General features: G+C 39.5%; 1 protein-coding gene across 5 annotated transcripts in view; it reads left to right on the forward strand.

Annotated features, from left to right (window-relative positions):
• Adamtsl1 (ADAMTS-like 1) overlaps positions 1-25769 on the forward strand; it is a 398736-nt gene that overhangs the window by 191257 nt on the left and 181710 nt on the right. For 3 of the 5 annotated variants that reach the window (XM_087549777.1, NM_001431177.1, NM_001431178.1), the window contains 6 exon segments: positions 464-575; positions 4659-4797; positions 15774-15824; positions 20244-20448; positions 22099-22246; positions 24502-24586. In XM_087549777.1, coding sequence (XP_087405903.1) covers positions 464-575; positions 4659-4797; positions 15774-15824; positions 20244-20448; positions 22099-22246; positions 24502-24586 — 740 coding nt within the window. 5 annotated transcript variants of the gene reach the window in all.

Genomic DNA, 25769 nt, shown 5'->3' on the forward strand with positions numbered 1-25769 from the left:
GAAACTGGGTCTCTCTACATAGCCCTGGCAATCCAAGAACTCAATAAACGGACCAGATTGGCCTTGAACTCACAAAAATCCTCTTCTCTCTGTCTCCTGAGCATTGCGATTGAATGTCTATACCACCATGCCTTACTACATTGTCTATTTCTGAATATACATTTCAAAGGCTACACAATTCTGTAGAAATAAGGGTGGGAAGGCCACTGTGATGGAGTCACAAATGAAGATCTCATCATGCTCTAAGCCATCAGCTCTGTAGAGGTAAAGATAACAAAAGTACTGTGAGAACCATTCTCTGAGACATAGTAGGGTGAATGGCCACGCCTTCCCATTTGATGCCCTTATAAGCCCTACATATCCAAGACTGCCATACACTATGAGTTCTCAGCCAAGGTTACCAAAGACCCAGAAGCCATCCCTCTTTCTATCACACACCAACTTTCCTGTTTTGTTCCCACAGATCCATGACTTGGGACCTGCAGACAGCACGGTCCAGTTCATCTTCTACCAGCCTATCATCCACCGATGGAGGGAAACAGACTTCTTTCCTTGCTCAGCAACCTGTGGTGGAGGTAACAGTGTTCACTTATCCTACCTAGCCTAGGCCCCTGTGAGGAAAAATGTTAAGAGTGGACTAATTTCAGTATGGAAGAATGCCTTCTTTTGAATGGAGCCAATTCCTGAACCTACCTGTGAGGTGTTCTGGGAAGCTTTTTCTTTGTGAATGCTCATAGCAAACATCTCTTTCCTTGGCATCTTCTTTCCTGGGAGTAGTAATATCCCATCCAACAGCAGCTTTCCCATGCAGTGCTTCCTTTCACCTAAGCCTATACTTGTCTGGCAGAAGTGATGTCATTTCTTCAAGAAGCAAGTGAAGATGTTTGTCAGACTCACTCCATTAGAGAAAGTTCTATTACCAGAAAAAAAAATCACTTCATTGTTGACTTAATCTAGGTAATTTTTTGCCTATACCCATCAACATACACTGAAAGACATGACATGCATTCAGTCCATACATTCTTTGTGGTGTGTCTCTCCTGAAAAGTCACAAACAGAATTCCTGTCCCTACACTGTCACATCCACATCACACTCAGCATCTTGGGTTACTAGAAAAGACTTCTTCCTATTTTCTGTTTTTTTATAATTATAGTAAGTATATCATATTCCTGTGATATTTTTTAGTCATTTCCTTGTAGGAGATCACTTGGTTCTTTTAAATGTTATACCATTGTAATAAATAACATAATGTCTAAATGATTTTATCTGTTCACAAATTTCCCTCGGATGAATACTCAGTGGTATGGTTACTAAATAAAGGAGTTTGAGATTTTTTTGTGGATGCCTGTATTACCAAAATCTTTCCAGAAAATTAAGTTGTGAATATTTTAAATTATCAACATTTATAGGTTATCTTTTGTTTTCCAACTTAATAGGTCTAAAAGTATACATATATGCCTTTGAAAATTGGTTTATCTAACTAATTTTTTCTCTAGTTTTGTGGAAGCTGGTTGATTGACTAACTTTAAATTGTTCACCCACATTGGAATTATTTACAGTAGTTAAAGTCATGGTACCTCAAAATTGGGGCAAATGATTTAAAACATAAGAATCTATGACATAACTCACCGATAGCTATGTTATCTCTATATAATACGAACAAATCACTAATTGTATTTCTAAAAGCAGTATTGTATTTTGTCTTAGGATTTTTATTGCTGCAATAAAACATCATGACCAAAAGCAACTTGAGGAGGATAAAAAATTTATTTGGTTTATACATTCTGATTATCCTGCACCATGAAGAGAAGTCAGGGCAGGAATTCAAGGCAGGAACCTGAAGGTAGAAATAAAAACAAAAATCATGTAGAAACATTGCTCACTGGCTTATGGCCCATGACTCATTCAGCCTGCTTTCTTATACCATTCGGGACAACTTGCCCAGGGTGGTACTATCCACAATGCACTGGGCCCTTTCCTATCCATCATTAATCAAGAAAGTATACCACATAAAATTGCCTACAGGCAAATCTGATGGCTGTTTTCTCATTTGAGGTTCCCTCTTCTTAATTGGCCCTAACGTATGTCAACTTGACAAAAAAACCTAATCAACACAGGTTTGTTTGTTTTTTAACTTAAAAATGATGAGTCAAATGCCATCAAGTATGCTGGCATTTCAGTACAATAGTATGTCTATATAGTATGACCTTGAGTAAAATTACCTTTTTACAAAACAAACCACCAGGCTGAAGAACGGCTCAGCAGTCAAGAGTTTGCCATGAAAGCAAGAAAACCAGAGTTCAGATGCCCAGGATGTAGCTAAATACTGTGTAGATATGGTAGAGTCAGGGTAACCTTAGAGCAAACTGGCTATCTAGACTGGCAGAGCACCAAGCTCTGGGTTTGATTGAAATCTTGTGAAGGATGTGATAGAGGAGCAATTGAATGCTAGGTATCAGTATGGAGGATTCACATGCACACACACACACACACACACACACACACACACACACACACACATATACACGAGAAAGAGAGAAAGGGAGGGAAGAAGAGAGAGACAGAGATGTGGGAAAAGGGAGGAAAGCTCCCAATTATGATGTCGTTTTATGAGAATAAATGTCTATACATTCATAGAGAAAACAAAACAAACTTCAATGAATGGTCATCTAATGCAATGTTTTTTTTTCTTTTTAAATGTAAACCATGCCTTTCATAAAACAGCAATTCAATTGCATGCATCCTATATGATTTTCACACAGAATTGCTGTGACAGTAGACTTTCAGTAACCTTGACAATGACTTACTATTCAATAAAGCAATTCGTGTTACATTCATCTGTTTCCAACCACGCTGGGTCTCACTTTACTCATACTTAAGAGCTATCCGTGGTTTTCCAGGGTTAAGCCTCTGTTCCTAGGAAAGCTTATCAGGAAGCCTGAGGGTCAGCAAAAGTTCCCTTGTGATGTGTGAGGGGTGTAGAGCCTTCCTTTCACTTCAGGGACTACTCTTGCAATCTCTGAGAAATAAGCTGTAGCTCCCCGTGTGTGCTCCCACTGTCAGCTGCAAGTGGCTGACCACTTCACGGTGTGTGTAAAGAACGCTCCACAGGCAAGCCTCAGAGCACAGTCATCGGACCACACTGGTCCTTTGCTTTCACTCCATGACTTTACTTCATAGTATGTGAGAGCTTCCAAGCAGAGGGTTTGGGTTGGGGGATGATGATTTTCAAACGCCATACCCTCAGCTTAATAATCTGCTATTTCTTCCCACATTTTACTACCGGATAAATTCCATTCTTGCAGAGAAATTATTCTCTGCAAAACTCCAAAGTGTTTGTCTTGTAAAATTGCTGCTTTGGAGGACGAGAGAGAGACAAAAAGGAAAAGTGTGTTGACTTCTCTGAAACGTCATTTTGCTACTTAGCTTCTCTACAAAGCCAGACGTTAGCTGGATGTGCATTCCTGCCCACTGCTTTCGCTTCTCTCTGTGCTTTCATCTCCCCAGTAGAGTTTTTAAAGCTCTTTTTTTAGGTCTTTAATGAACAATTAACTTTTCGTGGGTGGTCTGAGAACATAACCTCAAGCCAGGAAATCTGGCTTCAAAAACCTCCTTCTGACTTCCTAAACCTCTGCAAGCCTCCCAGTGATTTCAATCTTGTTTCCGAATACATATTTAGTAATAACTCATCTACCTGCCAGGAAGAACTTGGGGGGTTGGGGAGGGTCCGGACTAGAAGGATGCCGACCTTTAAAATCCTTGATACGTACTTATTTTTCGCTCCAAGAGTCTAAGTCTCCATCACTACTCTCTATAACATCACCAAACAGGTGAGAAAGATCAAACACGTTATGAATGAAATTAAATATCACTCAGCAACTTTTTGGAAAGGGATTTATCAAAGTGGTGGGCAAAGGAAGCCTACAAAGCCAGATACTTAATCTGAGGAGGAATGACAACGTATTTTGGAAAAAGTAAAAGTTAAATACTAGGAGGCTTGGGAGGATTTTTCCTTTTTTCTTTTTCTAATTTTCATCTCTTCGGGCATGTTTGATTTTATTACTTTCATTGGGTGAAGAATGCAGATACAGTTATTATGGGGACTTTAACTGTACCTTGACTCAGTTCAACTCATTCAGGTTGAATTTAAGCAGCCGGGTGGAACCCGACTCAGGTGGGACCTGGTTCATAAAACTCCATTGTGCCAAGAAGGGACATGGAGGCTTAGTTTTATTTTATTTATTCGCGTGTTGCTTACTTTATTAATGAGTTTTGAGTTGATTCTTCTCGGCGGCCCCAGAGGCAATTTAGCATTCTTTTATTACAAGCTTGGTTAAGAAAAATACTAATAGTGTTTCTCTGTCACGTTTTTGCATTATTTTAAACAAATAAGCAGTATTTCTTGCCAGAGTTTTATAATCTGTGTTCTTGTATAACTCAAGCAACTGTAATATAATTGAATGATTAAAATGAGCAGATTACTTGAGAAGAAAATATAGAATGTGAGTCCTACAACATCAATGACCCTTCCAATTATATATTTGCTTTTTCTTGGCTATTGGACATAGTTTCCTTAACAGGAAATGGCCCGAAATCATACAGAAGCCCACTGTGCTGACACGTGCTTTAAGCAGCCTGGTTGTGTGGGTGTTTACAGGTTACCAGCTGACATCTGCCGAGTGCTATGACCTTCGGAGTAGCCGCGTGGTGGCCGACCAGTACTGTCAGTACTACCCCGAGAACATCAAGCCCAAACCCAAGCTTCAGGAGTGCAACCTGGATCCTTGTCCAGCCAGGTCAGTCCAGTTTACCCGCTTGTTTATCATAAACCAGGTTCCCAGTTAGCTTCTTAGATAAAAGTGGATGTTTTACTTGAAAACAAAGGACACGGTCCTGTCCAGCATCCCCACCGTTAGTGGCTCCCATGCTCCTGGCCCCTGCTATCGTGTGATGCGACCGTGGGTTTTCTTTCTGTAAATGGTCTTCAAAGTGAAGTCCTCTCTCTCTCTCTCTCTCTCTCTCTCTCTCTCTCTCTCTCTCTCTCTCTCTCTCTGATTGCTTTCACATCCTGACATCTTGTTTCTCCCCTTGACAAAGTCCAGTGAACATCTTGGTGTCTTAGCCAGTGTGATGGCTTACTGTCTCACAATGCTTCCCTTTCTCTTCCCTGTCTCCCATCAGGGATGCAATCACAGAAGACTGCATGTCAGGACCATAGCCAATCCATTCTAGCATAATCAATCCACACAATTAATTAGGGTCAGAGCGGGCCTCAGAAGAGTTTTTGCTACCGTTGACAAAACCTGAGCCTTGCTCCATAAGGAGCTAGGGCTTATTTCCAAGTCGAATTTTCTTGAGGATCTTTGTAATTAGAAGTTCTAAAGATTTAAACCTTTAACACCTTCACACACTAGTGTTTGTTTTAGAGAAGCCATAATTGGGCCCCAGTTATTTGCAGGATCAGGAATCGAGTGCCTAGATACTGAGTAACTGCTGATGTGCGGGTGGAGAATCTGCCCATGGAGGGCAGCGGCTTTGCTTAGGGCTTCAAACACTGGTGAGTGATTCTCCACAGTTGCAGTTTACACATTCACAGCTTCCTAGAGAGTATCTAGGAAAACCTTTCTCCACAAAAGCAAGCACTAGTCACGAATACCGGTGGCCAAAACATCCTTTCTTTTTAATGATTCATATGTGATATTTAAAAGCAGAGCTTGCTAATTATATATACATGAAAGAAAAGTTTCGAAGAACTAGGCTGCTACATGGGTGGGGTTGGTGGAGAGCATTCTATTGTGAGAGATGCAACTTTTGTATTCAGTTGCTGGCTTTTTAAAGTATGTATTCTTATGCTCTTTCCACCTTAAGCCATGAATTCTAAATGATATGTGTGACTTGAACTTACTATTAATAATTAATGTTTAGAAACCATAAACATGCCTCATAAAAGTAAATTCACTAAAGAAACAAAAAGTATTAGCTACTTTATAGCTTGCCATTCTAGTTTAATTTAGTTTTGTGTTTACATCAGAATATTGGATATTACACGTTGGGTGTGATATAAAAGTAAATAAGGTGTTAAAATTTTGCTTGGCTTTGCTTTAGAAATATTGAGCAGTTGAAATATTTTAACTATGATTGAACCTTATTTTTAAAATGATTCTATTTGTACATTTATATCTATCCCTATAACAGGATATTTATCCCAATCAAATGAGCATTCATTATTCCCAGCTCAGTTACAGAGAGACTGAAAGTCTTCCGTAGCCATGTGAAATTTTATATGTGCATTTCTAGGAGAGAGAGGTTCATTTCCCCACAGTTCCATTGAGCTTTCCCTCGCTTGGGAAAGCACGCCTTCAGTGAAGAAGTGGCCCATGGAAGAGGGTTTGAAATGAAAGCACCGTTGTTAACAATTTGAAGAAAATGTTTGTAATGAGAAAAATTTATCCTTTGTTTCTAGTTTCTGATCTTTACCCACTCTTCTCTGTGGGAGTAACATTTTTGGCCCATTTCTTATTATCCAAAAACAAAAGTTAAAAAAAAAAAAGGTACACTGAAAGGTTGCCTGTTCAGTCTATATTATAGTCTGTGTCATTTTAAAATATCTAATATAGCACAGGCATAAATGTTGGGACAGGTGACTATTAAAAAAGAAGAGAGAGAGTCGCAGTTGAATGCTAATATCAAAAGCTACTTTTTATTGAAGATAGATTAGACAAGGCTGTAAAAATCAAGACGTAGCAGTAGGAGATGCTCGAGGAAAGCCACTTACGGGCTGCAAGTGTGCAGCTCAGCTTAAGGCACTCCAGGAATCCTGCGGGGTTCATGGAGCTATTTTGTGTGCAGCTCTTCTGAATTCCAAGAGAAAATAAGAAGGGGTGGGCTCAAAGCGGACAGGAGAGACTTTCTAAGATGGGTCTCTCTCATTGGATAGTGAAATCAATCCATTGAGCAACTGCTGTCTAACCACTACAGATTTAAGGGTGATCTATTAAGTCAAAGGGGGCACAATGACATTAAAACTACAAATTAGAAATCCTCAAAGGGAAAACAAGGGCATTCTTAGAACAAAGATCACACATTGTTTTTTCACATTTTGAATATACTTTATTATGTCCGTAAGCAAATGTAAATTTTTTTTAAAATCACCCGTTTTTAATTCCTACGTTGTTACATAAAATATCATTATATGTAGTTACTGAAATCTATTTTCCCTGTAAATCCTGGGATCTGGGGCTTATTACACTAAATAGAAGCAAACTCACATTCAGATAATGAGTGTGAGTCTGTTCCCTTTCAAGATAGATATATCCCAGGAACACCGAAAATGACACTGCATAGGGGCCAGAGAGATGACTCGAGTAGGTCACAGAGCTTATTGTGTAAGTATGAATCCCTGGCATTCACATGCAAAGCTGAGCATGACCACATGTGCCTGTAACCCCAGAACTAGCATGGTGGAAACAACAGGATCCCTGAGGCTTCTCGACCTCCAGCCCCACTCCAGATTCAGTGAGTAACTCTGCCTTAAAGGACTAAGGTAGGGAGTGATAAAGCAGGACACCCAATGTAGTCCTTCGACCTTCCCTCCTATAACAGCACCTGGACACACACGCACGCACGCACGCGCACACACACACACACACACACACACACACACACACACACACATTTAGCAATGCCACTAAATAATTGTTCAACTTAGTAAATAACTTCCAAGTCTTGATATTTCCCCTTAGAAACGTCCCCCTCCTTACTGCTTGCCCAGTAGCATGAGTCCTCTCTTCTTTTCTTGTCTGCCTTTCCACCTCCTGTTTTGGCTTCCCCCCCACCCCCTTCCCTTGTTTCCTGTTCTTTGGCCTTTTCTTCATAACATCACATCAGCCAGCTGCTGTGGCTACAGATGATGCTGGACCAACAGTGAACATCTGGCCTATTCTCTTCAAAGGATTTCTATGTTTTTATCACTTTCTCTGCTTCTAGATGTTAATTTTTAAAACGTCGATAAGCTAAACGGCTGTAATGAAAATAGTAAAGCCATGCTCCCCAGGGCCTGAGATTTGCAGTTACTGCATTTGCTGTTTCTTTTTGGTCTTGTCAACTGTACGTAACACAGATGGGATTCTACTTCACAGAGCAGACACCTGGAAGTCAATGGTCCCTCATCCTTTGTTTCCTCTTCTAAAAGCAAGCCTCAGCACCCATGTCATGTAGCACTGAAGTGCTGCAGAGGCAAAAATGTTGACGGCTGCTCTGTCTGTCCATTGGAAGAACTTAGCCGGCTTCTCAGCTGTTCCTCTCACCAGAGCTTTGTTGATCTCTGTGCATATCACATAGGCAGGCATTTTTATGAAGTAACTAAATATTTAGTTTCCTAGCAAGAAGTGGCCCCCCAAAGGGGCGCCAACACTTAAGACTAAGGAAAGGGAAAGAGAGGTCTAAAGATTTGATGACTCTTTGCTAAAATTAGTACTATTTTTCCCATTGGCAATGGAGAGCCATGGTGTCACAGGTTGATCACATGTTCTTACAGACTCTGCTCTACAGGTGCCACAATAGTCCAACTTGTGCATTTCCAGAAGTCCAAAGACACTCCACTGCTGCCTACCAGGAATCTACTACTTTCTTAGGTCTTTACTCCATGTCTCTATTAGTTATGAGCCTTCTCCTATGTAACAGACATCCAGGATCTGTTCACATGTCAAACCTGTCCTGTGTCTGCCTTGCCATGATTGTCACTTCTCCCTTACACCAGGGGAAGCTTTGCTGAGATTTGTGTAGAAGTTCATTCCACTTTTGTTGCTTGAGGAAAGGGCCACATTTTTTTAATGTGGCCAGGGAACCACAAAGTCTTTGCTTATGGTTAAAAAGAAAGTAAAAAGGAGTCATTCACTCATCTAATGAGCATGCAACCTTTGACTGTTCAGGGTTGGTTGGTTGGTTGGTTGGTTTATATTTTTTTGGTTTTGTTTCTCTAGCTCTTTATTAGTTTGAACACACACATATGTATACATATATTCTAAATCATACAAATTATCTAAATCTAAATCATATAAATTATCACTGGCTAGAGAACAAATTTTGAAAAACGGGTCTCAGATTTGAATCCTAGCACATGTGGCACATGACAGCGCATGTGGGAGGCATAAGAAAACTGGATTTTCATGCTTACTAGGTAGGTGCCCAACAGCAGAGTGTGGTGGAGGAGTGAGAACTGTGGAGTGACACAGCTTGGCTGGAAGCTACAGAGCTGCCTCCTACAAGTTGAACAGCCTTTGACAAACTATTTATTCTCACTAAGCCTCAGATTTTCATCCTGTGAAGTAACAATAATAGCAGTTCTTACCTCGTTAAAGTTGTCACAAGGGATAAATGCTACCATACATTTAAACAGCTTAGTGGAGGGTCTAATACACAAAGAAGCACTCAACAAACATTAGTTACTCCAGCTATGACTGAGACCGAGGCTGTACTAATAGTATTGATGTTGCCTAGAGAAACTACTCTCCAGTTCATATTTTGTCCATGAAAAGGAAAAATGGAATTCTAAAATTCTCTTAAGTCCAAAGAGCAGTTCTCTGTGGGTTGTTCTGGGTGGTCTAGAAGACAGTTCCTAGGAGAACATCAGCTTGAAGCTAAATGACATTTATTGGGTTTTTTAGATATAGATTATGCTGTGCAGATTAACTCCTGAAGTTTCATCTCACAAGTATCAAGGAAGGACAGTCTTCATTTAACCAGCAATGAGTCATTGCCATTCCACCCTTAAGAGGTTGTGCCACTTATGTTTCCAAAAAGGAAAATTATATTTAAGGACTAGAAAATGGTTGAGTTAGTGAACAAGCAAAAAGAAAGTGTAAGTGTCCTAAATCGTGTACATCTTAAAGTACACCATTTTATTGGAACACATGATTTAGAAAGGTAACACCTCAATCGAACCAACATCATTTATATAAGTGGTAAAAATTAATAAAATCTCAGGTCTCCTTTTGTGGATTTATATGGGATAGCAAAGTAGAGTTGTGCTTCATTTCAGAATGGGTGAGCAACCAACACCTGCAGACACACCACTCATTACCCGGCAGCGAAATAACTGACTATCCTACAACTTAATTATCAAACAATTCATTTCTGCTATCAAGCCAGTTCATACACACAGTAAGCTTACCGCATACAACGCCTTTCAGGCTTTTAAAACATGCAATTATTTGCATAATTCCTTTAATTACCTCATGAGTTACTAGGAAAGGCAATTCCATCATCCTCATTTTAACTTACGTAGTCGTAACTGTGTAAGACATTTCATTACTTAACATCTTTAGTTTCCCATCTGTAAAAATATAACATTTCTGCTAGGTACTATGAGGATTCTGTGACGTAAACGTGGAAACCTCCCAGGAAGATGCTAAGTGCTCAACAAATCACAGCAATTGTCAGTAAACGGAGACTCAAACAACTGAATTGACCAAAGTCTCCATTACAAGTTTTCTAAGCTGCTCCTGTATCCATCACATCAGTTTAGTTTTATATTCCCTGCAGAGTTAACAGGCCAGAGAGGGTAGGCAGCAAGTGAGGCTCTCTCAAAGCAAGCTGGCCATGGATCTAAATACTTCCAGCTCCACAATGTCTCTCACCCTACAGAAACACAGCCCTGATACCATCAACACCCCAGTAGCCCTGTCCTGCACGTTGCCTTCAGCAGCCTGGGAGGTCTGCTTCCATGCAACATAGAACCATTTCAATACAAGTTTGGATGTTTGACAAAGTGAGCAGAAACCCAGATGAAACAAGCATCATCCATGTATTGATGTCCACTAAAGTCATTTTCTGGAGTACACAACAGATGAGGAAAATAAATTTTAATAAAATGATAGTCCTACTTACTTAAAAGTAGTACAGAAATGGCCTTTATTAATGTCAAAAAGGAAATGCCAGAAATATAAGTTGCATAGTTTCTATCATCTAATCTAAGATGTTAAAACTCTTCAGTGGTTAGTTTTATAGTAGAAAATCAATTTTTGTCTAAGAAAAAATTGCACATCATGCCACTGAATCAGGATTTTTGACTCTGGCCCCCTTGCAACCCAAACATCATTAATTGATACAGATTACACAGTAATTTGGCATTAGTGCAGTTTTAAAAGAAGTCAGGGCTACTAGGTAAGACATTTTCTCAGTTGGTTCCAATTTGACTTTATGTTAAGGGCACTCATTGTTTCAGAACGCTGATGGGAGGTAGAGGAGGAAGAATTTATACCATCTTGGTGGTTATCAAGCTTGGAACTAGCAGACATCAGCCAGGGAAAGCTAATATAAAGTCTACAAAACGGGTTTCTTGCCTTCTCCCTTTATCTTAAAGTCCAGGACTTGTCCACCACTAGTATTTTCATAAGACAGAAGCAAAGGTTCAGATGCCCAGCACTCAAGGCTGTATACACAGAAAGGACGAAGCAAGAAGAACCCTGACGGTCAACCTCACAGCTCCGTGTGTGGCCCTTCCTTCACTGGACCCTGGTCCTCTGTGCTCTGCCTCTCAAGGGAAAGCGAAATGCTTGAGCCTCGTTGAACATTTCCTTAAATCTCTGCAGTGTTGTTTAGGAAGAAGGTGATTTCGATTACTGCCTGGAAATCATCTAGAAAGGATGGAACCTCATAGTCAGAATGCCGTAGCACCTCTAACTTCATTCTCAGGGGAACCAAACCAAACCAAAACAAAACACTGTCATTTCCTAGGCATTGAGGCTTAATGTTTGGTGCCATGGGGAAGGTGAAAAGGAGTCAGCTAAACTTTGGGGCCCAAATCTGCCCAAGGTGTGTTGAATTCCACAATTACAAAGCAATACAATGCCTGAAACATACATGAGAGAGAAAATAAAGAAATGTCCCTGAAGCTTCCATAGTTACTTCAGGGAGTGGAAAGATGCCAAGTTACACAAGCAGGCCAGCAGCACTGTTTTACTATAAGGTAGCCATAAAGGGCATGGCAAAGAGAAGAAGCCAAAAGGTGGCTGGGTGAGTGAACGGCAGTGCTTTGATCAGGGACAGCAGTCACGAGAGAAGCACCTTGCAAGAGACGATGTTGGCTTATGTGGGACTCACTGCTCTCAAAGAGCAGATCATGCAAGCATCAGCAGCCAGAAAGAGGATGTGCAATGAGAAGAGGCAAGAGGTCCCGAGACATTCCCTGAGATGTACCCCCATGACTCATCTCCACAGAGTGAATTACATTTGGATTGTTCTTGTTAAGACAGACCTATCACAATACACGAATTCCACACTGCGTAGAGTGACCCTGATTCAGGCTTGGCTTTTAAGGACATGGCTATTGTCCAGAAGTTGCAACTTAGATCATTCCTGCACAAAGCCTAATGATATTTAGGTGATGAATGGAATTGGAGGTGATAACCTCATTTAACTTAATTCCAAATGCTCCCCCCCCATCTTATACTTTTTTTTAATTTAAATTTTACTGCATTTCAGTACTCTAATTGTTGAGCATGTGGGAGGCAACATGTCATTTTAGAACTTGCAAAACAGGAAGATTTTATTTTACAGCAAGGAAAAAAAATCCAACCCCCAGGACCCCACCAGGATTATAAGGTATTTCCCTACTATACGTGCGAGAGTCTACATACATATATCTGTATAGACACAAGTGTCCTTATATGTGTCCATGTGTATACCTGGGAGCTGAAAATTATATTATCGATAAAATGTGAGCATATCAATTTTCTAATGTGATATTAATAATATATTGTATTTTATACTTATTTTTCAGGTATATTATTAAAATGGCTCAGAGTGTTTTATATCTTATATTCTGTGTAATATTTCATTATAAGAACTTCATCAGACAGTTGAGTAAATTGTATGTTTTGGTTAAGTTAGGTGGGAAGTGAGTTTCACTTTATTGTCCCTGGCTTCTGCTCTCAACACCCCTTACAGTTAGTTTTAGATGGAGTAGTGTCACTGCTGCTGTGAAAATACACAAGTGGTCGGGGTTATTGGAGCTCTGGAGAATCAGTAGTTTGCTCTTCCATTTTTCCTTTGTGATGATTTTGTAGATCATGTTCACTTCCCTCCCTCCTGTTCACATATTCGGGGGCATGTGTAAATGTAAGTACACAAGCACACACACACCTAGACTCTAACCTGGCAAGAGTTTCGCCAGATCCCTTAGTAGTTTGCCTTTCTACCATCCTTCATGTTCACTTTATCTGAGAACAAATGCAATGTGTCTTCCAGGTGAGCAATGAGCTGAGCATCTTAGGCAAGGTTGCCTTCCCCTCCATCACAGTGCAGGCAAAAATCAGGGCTGTGGCCAGAGCTGTGGGAGGGAGCAGAGCCAAGGCTCAGAAAGATGCATTTGGAGGCTGGACAGAGCGCCATTGTTTGGCTATCGTTCTGTTTTCACAGGTGCCATGGAGTCATTTCTAGTCTTCACCATGACCCATGCCACAGAAAGGCAAACAGACCTATAGTTTTGCTGGAGCCAGGTTTAAAGCGTCTTGTTAAAACACAAACATGACTTCTAAATCAGCCCAAAGCAGAGCCCAACATCCTGGCGTCTCTGTGCTCCCCCACATATCCCCTCTCTTCAGGTCTCCATTTCAAATATCATCAGCTGATAAATCAGTTGACAGAGACCTGCAACAGCTCTTTCTCTTATTGAAGATGACAAATTATAGCCATAAATTTTTCCAAGGGGACAAGGCAATGGTATGCCTTTCTGCATTTAGAAATTTATATTGAAATGAATAGATACAAGGGTTATGTAAAACCTAACTTCTGACTATTTGATTTATAGCCTAATTTGCTTCTATTAAATGGTAGTACATGTCCAAAGCTTTAAAAGAATTTTGAGACATTGACATTCTTTAAAATATTGCCATTTTAAAAGAAAAAGTTCTCTTGATTATTAGATGTAAAAAATTTTTTTAGAAGGAATAGTTTCTAACAAAAAGGAAAAAAAACAGGAATAAGCTTTTATCAGAGGTAGAAAAGAATGGGATATTGAACTCCAAAAGCCAGAACCAAGCAACATTAATATGATAATCATTTCCTTGGTGTGTTAAGGATTCATGCAATTCTGAGCATTCCCATGGCAGCATCACTCTCATGAGCACTGTGAGGCAAAGGCACACAGATGTGCTCACTCATTTACATAGCATGAAAATTTTATCAGAAAAATGAATTCAAAAAGTCAAATAAACACAGAAAATGCCCCTCTGTGAAGTAAATAAGCAAATAAACACTTCATCCTAGGGAATCTGTCTTTACAGCCTTGTCTCTATTTTCTCTGAAACACATCTAAATACTCCCATGCATCCCCTTCTATTTTACTTGGGGTTTTAAGGCCTCCCAGTCAGTCCTCTCTTTCTTTCTTCCTTTTCATGAATTTCAGTCAGCGTTTTGTTTTCTTTTGCTTTTGCTATCTGATCCATACTAAGCCCAGCTCAATCTTTCTACTCAAAAGCTTAGGTGTGCTAGCCATTCCCTAAGGGTATAATACCATCCCATGTCAAGTGATGGGGTCAAAGTGAAAATCTATTTATTTAGATTTAAGTATAAACATACTGAATATATGTTAACGATTATGTAGATGTGTAAATATATACACATGCATCCCAGAAATACAACCAGAATGTACAGATCTCCTTGATGTTCAAGAGAGGGGCTCCCTAGCACTTGCCACATGGAAATAAGCCATCTTTTGTTTGTGCCCTTCCGTGTTTCTTCATCTGCACTGAGCACTCTTCCTATTCTACTCTTGATGGAGGCTCAGCTGCCCTTGCCCTCTTCTTCAATAGCCTAAGTAATAAGACATGTTTCACCATCAGGGGTTGTAGTCTTCAGCAAGAAGCCAGTCTTACCAATGGGAGGTATTGAAATCAAGAAATTTGGAAACGTAGTAGGGGACCTGAAGACCTTCAGCACAGCCCGCGCTGTCTTTTCTTGTGCATTCTTCAGCCACACAGCATATAATGTGTCCTTTCTTGTGGCTCTTTAGCCATTACTTTGTCCGAACCACACAGGTTTCCCAATGTCTTAATGGTAGCCGCAACAGTCATAAGCATCATGATAAAGCCATTAACACTGTATAACATTTTATAGACAAAAACACTTTCATGTTTGTAAACAGTTTCGTTACTTCATTTTGGTAGGGAGTTTGCTCCTGCTAAGTATTGCTTATAACATTTGGTAGTTCCTCCCTCCCCTTTATGAAACATCCAAGTGGCTACTTTCCAGGTATTAGTAAACCTTTAGATCTGCCAGAAGTAGAAGCCTATTTGCTGATGTTATGTTATAGTCTTGTCAGTTCTGTGGTTCATAACCTCCTGCTTACATAGCTTTCTCTTTCATCAAAAGTGAGACAGTAACTGTAATTGCTCCATGGGCATCTGGAAGTAACATTTATAATGATGATAATAATAATGACCTCATAGGATGGATAATTTGGGGGATTAAAGAACATTTATGAGCTTATTGTGCCATAGCTAATGGTGAGGTGCCAAAGTTTCTCACCATCTCCCTTTCTAGTCGTATTTCCTGCTTGGATCAGAGGACTAATTATAGAAAATAGTGTCTTCAAAGACCTTCCCCTAGCCTACTGCTAGCATAAATATCGAACTGTTTCAGTGCTGTTTCCAGACATGATTTATGTATGTTGTTTTGCAATTGTATAGAAATGTATATGATGTAATCATTTAGTGTTTATTTTATTGTGTGTACCTTCTACTCAGAGGGTTGGCATTATTGTTCCTAACAGTGACGGATACAAGCAGATCATGCCTTATGACCTCTACCATCCCCTTCCTCGGTACGTAAATCAATCATCCTGATGTTAGAATTAGCAGATCAGTCTTCTGATGCTGCAGTGTGTATATGTGAAAATGTAGAGCCATAGATTCTGTGTTTTTCTATGAGTAAGATAGAAGATGGTAAACTTTGCAAATCCATTCTGAGCTCTCCTCTTGAATAATGCTGGCCTGTTCAGACTGTAAGCTTGTCATTCAGAAACCATTATCACAGAATGATATTTCATTGGAGTGGGCACAGTAACTCAGTCTAATTAGCTGCAATATGTCTGCCTCTGCTGTGTCTTCCCTTCACTCCCTCTTTAACTCCCTGTCTGGCTCCTCTTGGTAGAAGCCTGGTCATTATAAAGCCATTGCTAACCTAAACAAACACTGCCTGGAGTGCAATCACTACACGAGGAGTATAAAATTCCAGATACGTGGCTATTCTAACAGGGGCTTCATGTGCCCTTCTTTATTTTGGAGGAATTATAATTAAAGGATATTTCATGGCCTTATTGCTCAGAACATTTTACAGAGTAAAGTTTTTAAACACATAAAGGTCAATTGCTACATCGTTTTGTTAAAGTATAATTTTAAAGACTAGGAAAAAAGGGGTATTCAGATACTTCAGAAGGACATTTCTATCTTTATATTTGTGAGAAAGCTGGAGTTGCTGAGAAAAGCTAAGAAATAATTGTCATTCATATTGCTTGCCATATCGGAAATAGCTCTGCAGGTAACAGAAATTGGAATTAGTTTTAAATGGCTTTGCTATTTTCTTTACTAATTTGGCACCCAGGGAATCAGCTGCTGCTTAGAGTCCTGGGTTTCTATGAGACCAGGAACAGTTAACATAATTTACATCAGTTTGCTAAATCCTAAACTAAAACATGCAGGAAAAAATAACTATGTTTTGAACAGCAAAATTCAGCAAATGTAACTGATAGTCTCTGAGTTCCTTGTGTATTAGAATCTAATTAGATGCTAATTCCACTCTCCAGTGAGACCTCAGTCTCTTAGTCCTAGCTCAGCAAACACACCCACCACCTAGAGAAGTAACCATGCATGTTCACACAAATATGCATGTATAGATGCATATACAGGTATTTAAATGTTGTCCAGTGTCCAATGAAAATTTTCGAGTGACTGACAGGAGCCTGTCTGGTCACTGGTCTCAGAGCCATGTGCAAAGGGAGATTGATTGACACTAGATATCATTGGTGCAAAATGTGTCACTAAATGGCTAACTCACTGGTTCCTGACTCCCACTATGCTGTAACTGTACTGATAAAGACAATAAGTGACCTCAGAATGCTTCTTAGGTATCTTTTCCAGAAGTCTTCCCCTCCACAATGTATAGAAAGAATCCAAAGATAGATATAATTGAGCCAAGATTTTCCTTGATTTCCATTTGTCTGTAGAATCAATATTCCATCGGTGTGTGCCTTGTTTGTATGGAGGAAAGCCATGTATTTTAAAACAATGGCAAAGTTTGGTATTAATGTGAAGAGCACTGAGTTTATGTTTCTCCTCTCAGGAAATTCTAGATTCCTGTCATCTTCTATGATTATTTTTTCTTTTAACCCCTTGTGCAAGTAAACCTTTCATATGAGTCTTGACTTCTTATAGTATAAAACTTCCCTCGAGTGTCTAAAATCGAGTGCTGTCTCAAATGTTCACAGTCCAACTTGCTGGGTTTTTTTTTTTGCACCATGTCCTGTGTATTTATTTAATGTGTTTGTGCATTTCTGCAGAAAAGGACAAGACAGTTAGCAAACAGGCTGTGTTTGTTGCCCCTAAGACATCTGTTTTCCAGTAGTTCTGAAGATACAAAGTCAACTTCACTAGCAAATTTCTAGTAAATGGCCATTATTTCTATAAGTAGGTTCTCATTCAACAGAACCAAAGTTCACATAGTTCTCAAATAGCAACACCTTGACAGTTGAGGTAGAAAGCCCCACTATTTAAAACATTCAAATAGATTTCAGACCAGTATAGATAAGGTACCCAATTAATACATTCTATGTTGTTCTTTCTTGTCCTCTGCCTTTAAGACTTAGCATAAAGCTCCATGTAACAATGTATCATGATGAACTTAATCTTGACTGACAACGAACTCATATCTTTTTAATTTTGAAAAATTCTTAAACTAGTGTGGATTTAAGGTAATTAAAATCCATGTATGCATAATTATATGGCATGCCAATTTATTTAATGGTCTTTTAAGACAAGATTCTTGGATTTATCTTTCTTTATTCATAATATTCATCCTGGTCCCTGTTTTAATATCTCTTGACAAAGAATGCCATTTCTCTTGCTAGATTTAACATACCTAAATACACTGTGCTTTAAAACCCCCCACAGCCCCATTGTGACATGAGGTATCACATGATACTGTTCACATAAGCTCAAGCCATGCTATGAATCTGCAAACTCGTGTTATCCTCATGTCTCTCTGTGATCAGTGACAGGAAAAAGAGCACAGACACTCATTAGGGAAGCCTCACGGTCAAGGCAAGTGTTGAGACAAAAATTAATCACTCTCCCTTTCATAGGAGACACAATTTCAAGGTCTTAAAGTGCCAGTTAGAAAATGCTTTCCCGTATAGAATTCCAACCATCTAGGTGATTAAATAGCCATCAAAATATTGCCTTTTCACTGTCAGATTAAATGTAGCATGAGTATATCGTTATGTATCGGGCCCATCTTCACTCTGACAGAGGCCTGTTCTCCACCTCTGGCAGGAAGTCATGCAGAGATTTACCTGAAGAATAGAGCTGTCTGATCCTTTTGCAAGGAGAGCTCTGCAAAGGCTCATCATTCCCTTGACATAACTTTTATTCAATCTCTTAAGGGTCAGAGAGCCTCAGCTTCCCCCAGAGTAACATTTTGTGTGTGTTCTGGGAGGAAATTCTGAATCTGGCAGCATCGCTGGCTGTTGAAAGTGGAGACAAAGGCGCGCACCTAAACCTGAGCAGTGCAGACAGAATGTAGCGTAAACGCCTCTAACATGGGAGCATGTTATTATACCAGCTCCTTCAGGTTTTTTTTTTTTTTCGGAGCTGAGGACCGAACCCAGGGCCTTGCGCTTGCTAGGCAAGCGCTCTACCACTGAGCTAAATCCTCAACCCCTACCAACTCCTTCAGAAGAGAAATCAAGTCCACGACATACGTGCAACTTACTTACAGAGTAATTACAGTTTCCACAGGCTGCCGACTACCTGTGTGATACTTTAACATGTAGCAAATAAACTGTGTCAACTCAGGGCTGTTTGGGTTCTCTTTCATTAAAATTAGATCTCTTATGATTCTTTAAAATCTCTTAAGCTGGCCTAGCAATTCTAACTATCGAGGTCCATGTAAGAAACGAGCAGAGCTCACACAGCCCACCCCATGATGCTGTGAACAGGAGTTCCATGTGTCTAAATCTAGTCCCAATTGCCACAAAACTGAAAGAGAGGAAGGAAGGAAGGAAGGAAGGAAGGAAGGAAGGAAGGAAGGAAGGAAGATAGATAGATAGATAGATAGATAGATAGATGATTGATAGATAGATGATAGACAGATAGATGATAGATAGATGATAGATAGATAGATGATTGATAGATGATAGACAGATAGATGATAGACAGATGGATGATAGATAGATAGATAGATAGATAGATAGATAGATAGATAGATAGATAGATAGATAGATAGCGTCATTGGCAATCTTGTTTTTTCCTGCCTTAGCAGTATAACTCTGTGCAGTTGCCATGAGCTTTTCAACAGAAACCAAGCTTATTTACAAGTCAAGGCGTTCCACACTGGGGGACATCTGTGGGTCTGTCACCAGCTAAGCAATTACACAGTTATTGACACGCCTACCCCTCAACTTACAGATGCACAGTCTGAGTAGCTTGTGCCGAGTGTGTGGAATCCCGGAGCTGACAGTTTCAGAAAAGAGGGAGAAGAAGCTTTTTGTATAGGGAGATTGTGTATGAGTTTTTACTATTTAAAAAAAAAATCCAGAAGTGATATTAGTTCCTTATTTTCTGTTTTAGTCTTCACAGAAATACTTGCTGAGATTTAGTTCAAAACAATTATACTTTAACACATACATAAGTACATTCACATGTATGTATGTGCGTTATATATACATAGTATACATGTACACAGAAACCACAGAAAGAGGACTGCAGATTGAACTCCCATTGTTGATAGGTTATAGATAGTCCAGACATCCTGTGGGTTGCTCCCCAAACTGTGCAGAGATTCGAGGTTTATGAAACATTCTTGCCAAGGTCAAAGCTTTCCCTCTTAATGAAATTTCAGCCAATAGAGAGTTTTGATTCTCTAGAGAACCAGTGATCGACCCAGGGCATGGGGTTGGTGTGACAGGTCACTAAGGAGGTTTGGCAATTTGCATGTCCGCCCTGATGACTCCGCTTGCTTTCTGTAGGTGGGAGGCCACCCCGTGGACCGCATGCTCCTCCTCCTGTGGGGGGGGCATCCAGAGCCGGGCAGTTTCCTGTGTGGAGGAGGACATCCAGGGGCATGTCACTTCAGTGGAAGAGTGGAAATGCATGTACACCCCAAAGATGCCAGTCGTGCAGCCCTGCAACATTTTTGACTGCCCTAAATGGCTGGCACAGGAGTGGTCTCCGGTAACTGCGCCCTCTTTCTTTGTTTCTTAGGAGAGTAAGTGCACTCTTACCTCTCGGCCTTGTGAGCCACCAATCACCCTGTACAGTACCAGCCTTCTGTACCTGAGGTGTCTCAAAACCTGTCCTCTTAGTTCCTGGAGGAGGAATGACCCAATTCCACATGACCAAATATTTGTTACTCTTCCTTTAAGTTACTTTAGCCTGGCTTCTGCTCTTCCCTTTTGGGAAACAAATCCCTTCTAAGAGTTAGGGATGTCGAATGACCCTTAATCTGTGAGAGCTGCCTCTACAAGATAGCTCAGTTGACTGCATTTTTTACTATACTTTGTCTTATGTAAAATGGGTGGGAATAGTAAAAACAAAAGAGTGCAACCATGTACACATACCCTGAAAATAAAAAGTATGAAGTGAAAACAGCACAATAGTTAAAAGTGGATAGGAAGTACAATTATTGAAACCAAAATTGCTACCTTCATTAGTTTTCATCATTGCTACAATTGAGCTGAAAAGATTATTCTTAGCTGGGCATGTGCTTCAAGCCTGTAACTCCAGTGCTGTAAGAGAGTTACTCAAGAAGATTACAAGCTCAAGGTCTGCTTGGGCTGTGTAGGTAAACTCTTATGTCAAAATCAAAAGCAAACTTTTAAAAAGTGATAAGACGATATGACTCAGTAGTAGGGTACAGGCCTAGTGTATCTAAGGCCCCAGGTTCAGGTTCAGTCCCCAGTGTTGTTCACACACACACACACACACACACACACACACACACACACACACAGAGAGAGAGAGAGAGAGAGAGAGAGAGAGAGAGAGAGAGAGAGAGAGAGAGAGATGGCTATTCTGGTTTGCTGCTTACATAGTAAAAAAAAATGGAGAAAGAGTTAAAAAGATGTGGAAGCAAAGCATTGTGTCCTTATCCACAGAATCAGTAACAAACATGACCACACCCTGCCCAGTGACTGAGGATAGATTCAGAAGCCTGGCATTGCCTACATCAGACCTGCCGCAGGCTGGCAGAATTCCCCCAGATTCTCTCTCCCTCTGCCCATTGACTGGGCTCCTATGACGCACCCCCCCATTTCAATATAATTAGTTGCATTTTCAATCCTGTATTATAAAGCAGACTGTGGTGGTTTTTTAACATCTCTAAATATCCTTGTAGGAGTAATTGTTTCTCATAGTTTGGACAGATACGCACAAAGTAACTGAATAAAGTTGTACAGGTAATTGAACTTGAGCATACTATAACTTTATGTCTCCTTTGTGGTAGTGTACTTTACACACAGTCCAACTAACTAATCACTAGTTAGTCATATCCTAAAAGATCTAAAGGGATGAGTTAATTTTCAACTGACTCTACCTCTGAAACCCAAAAAGAACAAAGATCTAATAACTGGTAAGAAGTGGTTTAAATCCACCAGAAAAACTCAAATAGAGATATAGATGATAGAGATAGATAGAGATGAATATATATATATATATTTTTATATTCATATATATGAAATATATGTATGAAATTTTACTTTTTAAGAAATATAAAAGTCTTAGGTGCAAAGTTAAATATATAAATCGGGCTTTGCCTATGAGTCTTTCTCTCTCTCTCTCTTTCTCTCTCTCTCTCTTTCTCTCTCTCTCACCATCTCTTCCCAGTGCACAGTGACCTGTGGCCAGGGCCTCAGATACCGTGTGGTGCTCTGCATTGACCACCGTGGAATGCACACAGGAGGCTGCAGTGCGAAAACAAAGCCCCACATAAAAGAAGAATGCATCATTCCCACACCCTGCTACAAGCCCAGAGGTAACGGGACAGGGGACCTTCACCCCTCCTCAGTGACAATGGATAGTCAGGAAACTCCAGTTTTCTTGGATTATTTTAAAATATCTCAAAAGTTCTAAGAGACTTTATAACTTAGACTATATTAAGAAGACTTGATTATTCCTTTTCATATTTTCAAATGGTTTTTGTTTTATTTTACAATATTTTTATTTTTATGTAAAATAATGTTTTTCATTATTTCATTCATATATATTATTCATATGTACTCATATATACACTCAAGTGTGTATATAATATATATACATATATGTACATATATGTGTGTAATTTGCTATCCACATTTCTTGCTTTTAAAGACAAGGAATCCAAATGTTTCTACTTTACTGAGCCTGACATATGGTGGGAAGTCACAGGCCTCAAACAGAGGAAGCAAAAACCCACTTTCTGTATTGAAAATGTAATGAGACTGCATTGCAGAAGTATAATAAAAATAGAACTGTGACATTTATTTGAATTTAATAGATGTCAAAAATGATTCCATTTTTAAAATCTTTAGAAAAAAATCCCCTTAAGCAAGAGGCATTATACTTATACTGGGCCATTCAGATAAGTGTGAATATTGATCTGATTTCTGTGTTAGTGTGTTAGTGTGCCAATGAAACAGGAAAACTCAGAAACACAAACCATTTGGATATTCAGAATTCTCTATGATGTGTTCTTATATCCTTGAATGCCAAGCGCAGTCGTCATTTCTTTCTTCGTATCACTTCTTTGAGACATTACATTTCTAGGAAAATCAGCCATGTGGTAGCTCTACGATTTACTCATCATTGGAATGAGTAGCATCGTGAGCTCTTAATAATCTAATCTAAAAGGAAAACAAAAGGAAATATCAGAAATCCTAATTATTCTTAATAATATCTAAGTCTAAGTTTACTCATCTGTAAGATGTGGAAAATACTAGAATGTATGTGAAGCCCATGAAAGGGTTACAAGAGCTATTGTATAATAGGGTTCTTAACCTGCTCCCTACCACATGTTAGGTTTTCTCCAGATTTAAGTGGACTTTCATTAATGTTTTCAAATATCAGATGAGATGGCCACAGGCACTCATGGATGCAAGACAGTAGCGGAGTATTACAAGTCTACTGTTGGTGCCAAGCTGGCCACTGGCTGTCCTGTCACTAGGGTGAATGGTGGAGTTATAGAATGCTGCATGTGCAGGTGTCCCACACCTGTGAGCCAATCATGCATGCATTTCTTAATATACTTCTAGGTGATGGCTACAAATAGAAGACAGGTAATGAAAACCCAACTACAAATAGCCTATGACCTATTAGCTCTATCTTTACCAAACAGCTTTAGAGGGAAGAAAATTCAGTCTACAGTTAACAATCAAGAACGAAGTCTGGATTTTTCACAACTAAGTGGTGATCCTGACTCTCTAAGCATTGTTAAAATACCACATTAGTCCATGGTGCATGCGTATGTGGACATATTTCTTTCATCTTTGCAATTATACGTTATAAAATGGTGACGGAGCTTCACTGGTTCATACTATAAAGGCAAACATGCCCAGAAATGACCTTAATAAATATGTCAAAGATGAGAATCTTGGCAGTTAGTTCTATAGGAACAGTTAGAACCTCCCTAGTTCTTTGGCTCCTCCACATTTTCCCCAGGAAGCACTTAAGAAGCTTGTTTGAGTCGTTTGCCCAAAGCTAGATGAATAGGTACAACACATCAAATCACAGTTTATGGGCCTTCAGTTGTATAAACTTCCATTGCTACTGAACCTTAGGAGTAATATTGAATAAGTCAGAACTTTAAAACGATGGTTTACAAATTTCAACATGGTAGTTTGTTTGATTTTGATATAATGCAACATTTAGCTACAAAGCAAAACAATTATAACACACCACACTATCATCTATTGTGTTTTATGTTTAAAAGGTGTCAAAGGAGCTTTGTTGATTCTCTGTATAGTTGTCAGTGCTTCAAACAGGGACATGCATAGAAAAGGGGACTTTGCAGTTCAATATAGAGGAGAGAAGCGTGTGCATAGACACTAGTGTTAGGAAATCTTTAAATCCACTGGCAAGTCTTCTTGATACAACCATCCTCAGAAATAACTACTTGCCCCAACAGTAATCATTGGCAGTTATCAGCACGACTTTTACATATGTAGCAAAACTACAAAGTACTGAGAATGAAGAACTGCCCTGAACTCTCAGCTACTTTCTAATCTCTTCTCTTCCCACTGTACTTTTTCTCAGAGAAACTTCCAATAGAGGCCAAACTGCCATGGTTCAAGCAAGCCCAGGAGCTAGAAGAAGAAGCTGCCGTGTCTGAAGAGCCTTCGTAAGTTCAGTATGGGGAATCCCCTGAACGGAATTAGTGGGGTTTCACTGTTGTGGCTTTTTAGATTCTAATCTATATCCCAAAGGGACGTGAGCCCTCTGGGATTCTCAATGAGAGATGGATCTGTTGCGAAATGTTGGTCAAAATGTTGATTGCATCCAAATGAGATTTACAAGTTTCTCACATTCTCGTAGGAAGAGAAGTGTGTTTCAGTTTTGCCTGACAGGGAGATACAAATGAGGTGCTTCTTCTCTAAATTCTTTACCTTTGGCAAGGAGCCAGAGGTGAAAAATCCCAGACTGATAATATAACAAGAGGTTAGATGGGCTGGAGATGTGGTTCAGTGGTAGAGCACTTGCTTGCCTGGTATATGCAAGGCTCTGGGTTTAATCCCCAGTACAATTATGTATGTATGTATGTATGTATGTATGTATGTATGTATGTATGCATGGATGCATGGATGCATGGATGCATGGATGCATGGATGGATACGTGGATGATATGTGAATGAATGGAAGGAAGGAAAGACAGACAGATTGATTTGATATGAAAGTGTGGGCAGTATTCCACTCTCCTTATCCTTGAGCTTTATAGTACAGCTATTCACAAAATGTTAGGAGGAAATAAAATATATGTAAAGGTAAAAGGCATGTAGTAGCTTTACCTTGTCACTGGAAAGATTGTGGTTCTTCCACAGTTACTTAGGGTCCCATATGGGTTCTGTTTGTACACCATGAAATCTTAACCAATAGGTACAGATTGACCAGACTTCAGAAAAGTAACACAGAAGAGAAAGAGAAAACAGATTGAATGGTGGATCTGTATACACTGATTCCACCAGAGAACACTGACAGGCACATTTTCTGTACTGTTTCTGCACAAGGAAGAATACTTTACTGATCCATTCCGTACATGGCAAAGTCATTCCACAGCTCAAAGCCTTTCTCAGTTACTTTAATGTAGACACTAGGACATATATGGATGTATAAGACATGTGACCCAGTCTTCAGAATTTTCGGGAGAGCACACAGCACATCATAGACTTTTCAAATTCAAGTCAAAGTGTAAATTTTACTAGTGATATAAATGAAGATATTCAAACACAGTTTTCTCCAAATTATCCTGCTTGAATCTAAAGCTGATAAGATTTTTTAAGATGTAAAATTGTGCTCCTGAGTTTCAA

Source organism: Rattus norvegicus, chromosome 5 (genome assembly GCF_021556685.1).
Source record: "Rattus norvegicus strain SHRSP/BbbUtx chromosome 5, alternate assembly SHRSP_T2T, whole genome shotgun sequence".
Classification (NCBI taxonomy): Eukaryota; Metazoa; Chordata; class Mammalia; order Rodentia; family Muridae; genus Rattus; species Rattus norvegicus.